At 47.3% G+C, this 9,759-nt stretch overlaps 1 protein-coding gene across 1 annotated transcript in view; it reads left to right on the forward strand.

Annotated features, from left to right (window-relative positions):
* LOC139240896 (E3 ubiquitin-protein ligase MARCHF9-like) overlaps nt 1–9,387 on the forward strand; it is a 73,685-nt gene extending 64,298 nt beyond the window's left edge. The window contains exon 4 of the mRNA XM_070869404.1: nt 8,574–9,387. Coding sequence (XP_070725505.1) covers nt 8,574–8,896 — 323 coding nt within the window. The 3' untranslated portion in view covers nt 8,897–9,387. The remainder of the gene's footprint in view (nt 1–8,573) is intronic.
* Nucleotides 9,388–9,759: the final 372 nt, after the last annotated feature.

Here is a 9,759-nt window from a genome sequence, read left to right on the forward strand (position 1 = left end):
TGGCAGCATGCTCCATTTTGCTCTCGATCAAATAGTTAGATTCTTGCGTTGCCGAGCCACGATCGAAAATACGCACCAGCGACCATCTTTCATCATTTCCTCCAAAAACGCTCGCTAAATACAAAATGGCTGCTCGCTTAATTTCATCTAAAACACTCGACTTCGTAGAACAGAGATCTGGGCTACATAAAGCAGTGACCGCCTGCTTCAGTACAGCGCCTTTTAAGGAGGAGAATGTGCCAAGGGGCCACACAGGCGCGTTATCAAACAAGAATTGACACCAAGCCACGTTGGGGAGGGTTCGACCCAAAGGGCCATTTCTGTCCCCTACTGGTGATTCCCTGAGAGACACAGCCAGTGTGCACTCGCAGAATCAGCCCCAAAGTGTGACCTAAGGCTCTCGCTCTAACTAGCAGTTTTCAAGCGTAAAACAGGGTGTTGAGAAGTGGCTGAGATACCCTGTTTTTAGGCCCGACTGTTGTGTATGCAATAACTGTTAGACTGAGTACTGTTTAACTCCAAGAGGTATGACCTTGGCTCTGCTTTATTAAGGCCCAAAGTGATGAATATACAAAATGGCTGGCCTTTTATACTTGGACTACACATACGTGCATACAGCCCAATGGCCTCCAACAGTGATGCCATCTAGTGGTTAGAGATTCCAAAAGTACATACATGACAATACCCCACTCTGAGATATTAACACAGTCTTTTACAAATTGAGACGGTCCGGTGTTTTACGCTCCCGGGTTGACCATCTCAGTTCAACTCCAGCCTTGGGTGAGTGTTCAGAGTCTGTTGTGACTGGTGGCTGGGTGGCTGACCTGGTGGGAGTGGCAATGGCCATGTCAGTGATTGAAAGTCCCGATTCACTGATGACCACTGAGTCCTCTGATGACTGGGGGTAGGTTGGTTGGTCGTCGATTGTCTCTTCCTCCGAGTGTTCCGGTTCGTCTGTGGGCCGCAGCTTTGTCTGATCCATATGTTTCCTGCATGTTTGCTCGTTTTTGAGCTTGACAATAAATACTCTGTTGCCCTTCTTGGCCATGACAGTACCAGCGATCCACTTGGGACCCTGACCGTAATTCAGAACATATACAGGATTATTTACAGAAATATCGCGTGACACAGCTGCACGATCGTGATACCCTTGCTGACTTTGTCTTCTATATTCAACGTGATTATTCAAGTCAGGGTGTACAAGAGATAGCTTGGTCTTAAGACCTCTCCATCATTAGTTCAGCAGGCGAGACCCCGGTAAGCATGTGTGGTCTTGTCCTGTAACTCAGCAGCATGCATGACAAGCAGGTCTGCAGTGACCCTTGGGTTACTCGCTTCATACTCTGCTTTATGATTTGGACAGCACGTTCTGCTTGCCCATTGGATGCAGGTTTGAACAGTGCTGACCTTACATGTTTGATATCATTGAGTTTCATGAACTCTTGAAACTCCTGACTGGTGAAGCATGATCCGTTGTCGCTAACAACGATGTCAGGCAGACCATGTGTCGCGAACATGACACTGAGATTCTCAATGGTAGCTGTGGATGTGCTGGATGACATGATTATACACTCTATCCACTTCGAATATGCATCCACCACAACTAAAAACATCTTCCCCAGGAAGGGACCTGCAAAGTCTATGTGGATCCCGGACCATGGTTTGGACGGCCACGGCCACAGAGTCAGCGGCGATTCTGATGGTGCTTTGCTGAGCTGCATATAAGTGTTGCACTGATGCACACATGATTCCAGCTCAGAGTCAATTCCCGGCCACCATACATGAGACCTGGCGATGGCTTTCATCATTACAATGTCGGGATGTGTGCTATGTAGCTCACGTACAAATTTCTCTCTCCCTTTTTTGGGCATAACAACACGATTGCCCCATAGTATACAATCCGACTGAATAGACAGTTTGTCTTTGCAACGAATGCTAAGAGGCTGCAGGGTGACTTGGACAGGTTAGGTGAGTGGGCAAATGCATGGCAGATGCAGTATAATGTAGATAAATGTGAGGTTATCCACTTTGGTGGCAAAAACAGGAAGGCAGAATATTATCTGAATGGTGACAGATTAGGAAAAGGGGAGGTGCAACGAGACCTGGGTGTCATGGTACATCAGTCATTGAAAGTTGGCATGCAGGTACAGCAGGCGGTGAAGAAGGCAAATGGCATGTTGGCCTTCATAGCGAGAGGATTTGAGTATAGGAGCAGGGAGGTCTTACTGCAGTTGTACAGAGCCTTGGTGAGGCCACACCTGGAGTATTGTGTACAGTTTTGGTCTCCTAATCTGAGGAAGGACATTCTTGCTATTGAGGGAGTGCAGCGAAGGTTCACCAGACTGATTCCCGGGATGGCAGGACTGACATATGAGGAAAGACTGGATCGACTAGGTTTATATTCACTGGAATTTAGAAGAATGAGAGGGGATCGCATAGAAACATAAAATTCTGACGGGATTGGACAGGTTAGATACAGGAAGAATGTTCCCGATGTTGGGGAAGTCCAGAACCAGGGGTCACAGTCTAAGGGTAAGGGGTAAGCCATTTAGGACTGAGATGAGGAGAAACTTCTTCACTCAGAGAATTGTGAACCTGTGGAATTCTCTACCACAGAAAGTTGTTGAGGCCAGTTCGTTAGATATATTCAATAGGGAGTTAGATGTGGTCCTTATGGCTAAAGGGATCAGGGGGTATGGAGAGAAAGCAGGAATGCGGTACTGAAGTGCATGATCAGCCATGATCATATTGAATGGTGGTGCAGGCTCAAAGGGCTGAATGGCCTACTCCTGCACCTATTTTCTATGTTTGGTCTCCTAGCACATTTGAGGATGCAACTCTTCACCACCGATAAAATCGGGTCCTGGCTGGTCCAGGTCTTAACTTGTTGAGCCGTGACAGGGGTTCCTTCACTCTCAAAAGCATCCATAACTAACAATAGGTCCGCTGGTTGTGGCTTTTCCACCTCCAGTGTGGGCAATGGCAGACAGCTCAAAGCATCGGCACAATTCTCGGTGCCCGGTCTATGGCGAATGACATAATCATGAGCGGATAATGTCAGCGCCCACCTCTGGATGCGGGATGAAGCATTGGTATTGATGCCTTTGTTTTCAGAGAACAGTAAAATGAGCGGCTTGTGATCTGTCTCCAGTTCAAACTGAAGACCGAACAGGTACTGATGCATCTTTTTAACCCCGTACACATAGGCTAGTGCTTCTTTCTCTACCATGCTGTAGGCTCTTTCCGCTTTAGACAAACCTTTTGAAGCATACGCGACTGATTGAAGTTTACCCGACTCATTAGCTTGTTGGAGTACACAACAAATTCCATATGACGAAGCATCACAGGCTAATACTAAACGTTTACATGGGTCATAATGTACCAGCAGCTTGTTAGAGCAAAGCAGATTAGTGGCTTTCTCAAAAGCTCTGTCTTGAGACACACCCCACACCCAGTTGTTGCCTTTTCTTAGCAGCATGTGCAGTGGTTCTAATAAGGTGTTCAATTTAGGTAGGAAGTTACCGAAGTAATTGAGTAGACCCAGGAACGAACGTAGCTCCGTCACATTCTGCGGCTTGGTTGCATTCTTGATGGCCTTGGTTTTCGCGTCCGTGGGCCTGATGCCATCAGCAGCAATTTTCCTCCCCAGGAATTCGACTTCTGGTGCCATGAAGACGCACTTCGAGCGTTTCAGTCTGAGTCCCACTTTGTCCAGACGATGTAGAACCGCTTCCAGGTTGTTCAGATGTTCCTCGGAGTCACGACCTGTGATCAGGATGTCATCTTGGAACACGATGGTTCTGGGAACGGACTTCAGTAGACTCTCCATGTTCCTCTGAAATATTGCTGCAGCTGAGCGAATTCCAAAAGGGCACCTGTGATAAATAAACAGTCCTTTATGCATGTTAATGCACATAAGTCTCTTCGACATCTCGACCAGCTCCTATGTCATGTAGGCTGACGTCAAGTCCAGTTTGGTGAACGATTTCCCCCCGGCTAGCGTTCCAAACAAGTCATCAGTCTTCGGTAACGGGTACTGATCCTGTTTCGAAACCCTGTTGATCGTAGCCTTGTAGTCTCCACAGATTCTGACTGTGCCATCACTTTTCAGCACAGGAACAATGGGGCTGGACATTCATTAAATTCAACCGGTGATATGATCCCTTCACGCTGGAGTCTGTCCAGTTCGATTTCGACCTTCTCCCTCATCATATACGGAACTGCCTGAGCTTTATGATGGACGGGTCTTGCATCCGAGTCCACGTGGATCTGCACCTTGGCTCCCGTGAAGTTGCCGATGCCTGGTTCGAACAGCAAGGGGAACTTGCTCAGTAATTGGGCACATGTATCTTCCTCTGACGACAACGCCTTTATGTTGTTCCAGTCGCATCTGATTTTTTCAAGCCAGTTCCTGCCGAGCAGCGTTGGCCCATTGCCTGGGACAACCCATACCGGTAACTCGTGAACTGCACCGTCATACGACACTATAATTGTGGCACCGTTATGAGTTCTTTGGTGTACGTGCACAACTTGGCATTGACTGAAATCAACCTGGGAATCACAGCCTTAGTATCCCACAGCTTGTCGTATGTCCTCTGGCTCATTATCGATTGACTCGCCCCGTATCCAGTTCCATCGATACCGGCACCCCATTAAATTTCACGTTGATCATTATCGGTTTGCTCTTAGTTCGGAACGAGTACAGTCCATACACTTCCTCCTCTGATATCTCGGATTGCGTATCCGGATCCGCACTAGTCTGACCATCATTCTCCACGTGGTGTGTCCTGGCACGCTTGCTTATCTGCGGACACTTGCGCTGGAGATGCCCCACTCTCAGACAGCCTTTGCAGCTATATTGCTTAAATCGACACTGCTGGTGCCGGTGATTTCCCCCACAATGACAACACGGAGAAATCGGATGCATTCCCGCTGGCGGACTTTGGGCAGCCACAGGTTTCGCGAATGCAGTCGGGTAGGCCCTGCCGTGTGCCGCTCTGCTGAACACCGAATCAATCACATTTACAGTACTTGCCGAGTTTTGATTTTTCATTGATATCTGCTTTAGACTTCTATCCATCGTCATGCATGACTGAGCTATCCTGTTCAAGTCCAACATCTCTACCGCCAGTAGTTTACACAGGATCACCTCGTGGTTGATGCCGATTACAAAGAAGTCTCGCAGCATGTCTGCCAACACAGCCCCGAACTTACACGGTCCCACTAGACGTCTCAGGTCGGCAACGAATTCCGCCGCATTCTGGCCCTCTGAGTGAACGTGCGTGTAAAATCTGTATCTCAAGATGATGATGCCTTCATCTGGCTTAAGGTGGTCCTGAAACAGTGTACATAATTCTTCATACGTCTTCTCTGTTGGACTCACAGGCAGGAATAGATTCTTTATCAGACCATAAATTTTTGGACCGCAAACCGTGAGGAACACGGCCCTGCGCCGATCTGTGTCGCCGATCTCCTCCATTTTGTTGCCCACGAAGAACTGGCTCAAACGGCTCACAAAGTCTGCCCAATCTTCTCCTTCCACAAATCGCTCCAATAATCCAATTGTGCTCATTTTTGCATGCAAAGGTTCTTGTTGCTTCGTCGCCAAGTGTTGTGTATGCAATAACTGTTAGACTGAGTACTGTTTAACTCCAAGAGATATAACCTTGGCTCTGCTTTATTAAAGCCCAAAGTGACTCATTTACAAAATGGCTGGCTTTTTATACTTGGACTGCACACACGTGCATGCAGCCCAATGGCCTCCAACAGTGACGCCATCTAGTGGCTAGTGATCCCAAAATTATATACATGACACCGACGATGTCATTCAGAGGCTTACACAGGATTATTATGTAGGATATACGGCACAGAAACAGGCCATTCGGCCCAACCAGTCCATGCCGGTGTTTATGCTCCATTCGAGCCTTCTCCCGTCTTTCCCCATCTAAATCTATCAGCATAACCCTCTATTCCCTTCTCCCTCATATGTTTATCTAGCCTCCCCTTAAATGCATCTATACTATTCACTTCAACCACTCCCTGTAGCAGTGAGTTCCACATTCTCACCCCTCTCTGGGTAAAGAAGTTTCTCCTGAATTCCCTATTGGATTTCTTGGTGACTATCTTATATTGATGGCCTCCAGTTATGTTCTTCCCCACAAGTGGAAACATTCTCTCTGTACCCACTCTATCAAAACCTTTCATAATTTTAAAGACCTCTATTAGGTCACTCCCTCAGCCTTCTCTTTTCAAGAGAAAAGGGTCCCAGCCTGTTCTTCCTTTCCTGATAGGTATACCCTCGCATTTCTGGTATCATCCTTGTAAATCCTCTCTGCACCCTCTCCAGTGCCTCTATATCCTTTTTATAATGTGGCGACCAGAACTGTACGCAGTACTCCAAGTGTGGTCTAACCAAGGTTCAATACAAGTTTAGCATAACTTCCCTACTTTTAAATTCTATACCTCTAGAAATAAACCCTAGTGCTTGGTTTGCTTTTTTTTATGGCCTTGTTAACCTGCGTTGTTGTTGTTGTTGTTGCGTTGTTACTTTTAGTGTCTACCTGAAGTCCCAAATAAAATACAACTGGTAAGCAGCCTGTTTCAGCCGCTGTTCGGAATGATCGGAATGACCAGAGATCAGCTGCAGGAGCAGTCCTCAACACTGCAAGTGGACCGAATGTGGACCAACACATCAAGAGGCCTGGATACAATCCGGGGGGGGTGTGGGGGACGGGGCAGGCTGAGCCCCGTCTATCCCACCACCTATTGTTGGCTGTTCAGGCACAATCCTTACTGATGCTCCGTCCCCTGTATGCTGAGCAGGATAGACCGAACTCGGGTTGCCAACTCCAGCTGGGTGTATTCCTGGAGGTGTCATCACACGACCTCGTGCCATTGGTCCATCCTCCAGATGCACTGCCTTCCCACAGCCAATTGGGAAGGAAACAGGCGCTTCGTTACCCAATTGGATTCAGCTTGACTGTTGGTGAGATGGACCTGTTTCACAGCCCCATCTCCACTATGTTTCGAACTAATCATTTTTCTCCCTGGGTGTTGCTTGTGGCGGTGCCCGGGAGACGAATCTTCAATTCCTGGAGATTCCAGGGCAATCCTGGCGGGTTGGCAACCCGAGACGGAACACGAAACTCCAAACTGCGCCTTGGGGAGCATTTGGTGACGAACAGCGCTCTTACACTGAGCTTTGGTTCATGTTCCAGTCTCGGCAGGGAAGAGGGGTGATTTCCATGTCCCCCACCCCTCAATTTACCTTTGTTCTGGGGTTGTCATCGGTCTCTGGAGGTCTTCTAAACTCTGCTGTGTTAAACAGACATTTGTAGTGAAGTGCTGCCACCTTGATACTGGCTCCCCTCATTTAACCTCATTAGAACATAAGAATTAGGAGCAGGAGTAGGCCATTTGGCCCCTCAAGTCATTCAATAAGTTCATGGTTGATCTTCAACCTCAACTCCACTTTACCGCACTATCCCCATATCCCTTGATTCCCCTCGAGTCCAAAAGTCCATCTCAGCCTTGAATATATCCAGAGACTGCTGGGGCAGAGAATTCCAAAGATTCACCACCCTCTGTGTGAAAAAATTTCTCCTCCTCTCAGTCCTAAATGGCCGACCCCTTGCCCTGAGACTGTGACCCCTGGTTCTAGACTCTCCAGCCGGAGAAAACAACCTCTCAGCATCTACCCTGTCAACCCCCTTCAGAATCTTGTATGTTTCAATGAAGTTGTTGTCATCATCATAATAGGCAGCCCCTCAGAATTGAGGAAGACTTGCTTCCACTCTAAAAGTGAGTTCTCAGGTGACTGTACAGTCCAATACGGGAATTACAGTCTCTGTCACAGGTGGGACAGACAGTGGTTGGAGGGAAAGGGTGGGTGGGGAGTCTGGTTTGCGTAACCTCAAGTCAACAACGCCTTCCGATCCCTGCAGGGCCTATTGTGCGACGTGTAGCAGGAGAACTCAAATAAAAGCAGAAAACACTGGAAGTACTCAGCAGGTCAGGCAGCGTCTGTGGATGTTTCAGGTCAATGACCTTCCGTCAGAACTGAAAAGTTAAGAGATGTAACCGGTTTTAAGCAAGTGCAGAGGCAGGGAAAGGGCAGAGGGGAGGAAGGAACAAAAGGGAAGGGCCGTGATAGGGTGGAAAGCAGGAGAGATTAAATGGCAACAGGGATGATGGTGCGAGGCAAAAGGAGATGGTGATGGGCAGGAGAACTATCTCAGTTCTTGACTGCACGTCCCTAGTGCCTTACGGGTAAAGAAGTGTCCCATCTCGAGCCCCACCTTATTTATTCATCTTACTAAGTCACTGCAGGAAAGTAGCCAGTGGACGAAGTGGTCAAAGCTGCAAGCTGAGTGGAAACGGTTTTGAATGAGCGTGAAGGTCAAGGTTCAAGCTCTGGTCAGCTGAATGGGAGTCGAGCTGCCCTGTCTGTTCGACCCAAAATGTTTGTGGCTTGTCATGAGACTCGAAATATTAAATATTGCTAAATGATGATAACATAACGTATGACATTGAAGTTTTTGCGTTTTTTTAAAATTCAAATGTTCTTTTTGCAGGCCTCATCATTCACGAGGGCTCGTCTGTGTACCGAATCTTTAAGCGCTGGCAGGCTGTAAATCAGCAGTGGAAGGTACTGAACTATGAAAAAGCCAAGGACCTTGGGGAAGCCATTAGTGGGACAAGCAAGATAGGGGGAAGGAATTCACGGACGAACCACTCATCAAACAATGACAGGAGTTCCAATCAGCGCACTGGAACCATTTTGAATCATCACTGTGGATATACCATCCTGCACATTCTCAACTATCTGAGGCCTAACACCCATCAGAATAGTAACAGCTCCAATCGCGAGCTGGTCATGCGAGTTACAACTGTCTGAAAATGGACCACTTACTGTACACCACTTAAAAAGCAAAAACTTTTCGAGAAGATACAACAAAAACGCAACCTACCACCGGGGCGGTGAAAGAAGGTTCACTGGAGGCTCCGAAGGACAACAGTTGGCCTGGTGTGATGGCCCGCACTAGGCCAGGGCACAGGTCACCAGTCTCTACGCCTGGAATTCGCCATCTTCATTGTTTTCTAAACATTTTTTAAAAACCTCACTCGAAGCAAAGTTCAGAAATCCCAGACCCAGTATTTTATAATAAGGGAGGAGAAAAAGTGAAACAAAAAGACTGAATCGAAGAAACAATGGAACGCAAGATCGTTTGTTTAACAAAACTGGCCAAAATAAAAGTGCAATAACGAACATCAGTTCCAAGATGCTGTGGGATCTCGGCAATAAGTTCTCTGTGTACTTCACCTTTAATTTAATGCATGTCACTGTTTCTCCTATCTCGAATCGGGAGAAAAATAATTTATATGCAAATGGTGGTCTGCAAATAAATTTCTGTTTTTTAGGAGGGTGTCCCTAGAGTTTTCGTTGAGCTTTAAATATAGGCTCGTGAAGATTATTGGGATATAATTTGCACACAATACCCTATCTCGGTACCACGGGGTGTATTCTAATGTACAGGAGTGCCCTATCTCGGTACCACGGGGTGTATTCTAATGTACAGGAGTGCCCTAGCTCCGTATCACAGGGTGTATTCTAATGTACAGTAGTGCCCTATCTCGGTACCACGGGGTGTATTCTAATGTACAGGAGTGCCCTATCTCGGTACCACGGGGTGTATTCTATTGTACAGGAGTGCCCTATCTCGGTACCACGGGGTGTATTCTATTGTACAGGAGTGCCCT

The sequence above is a fragment of the Pristiophorus japonicus genome, chromosome X (genome assembly GCF_044704955.1).
Source record: "Pristiophorus japonicus isolate sPriJap1 chromosome X, sPriJap1.hap1, whole genome shotgun sequence".
Classification (NCBI taxonomy): Eukaryota; Metazoa; Chordata; class Chondrichthyes; family Pristiophoridae; genus Pristiophorus; species Pristiophorus japonicus.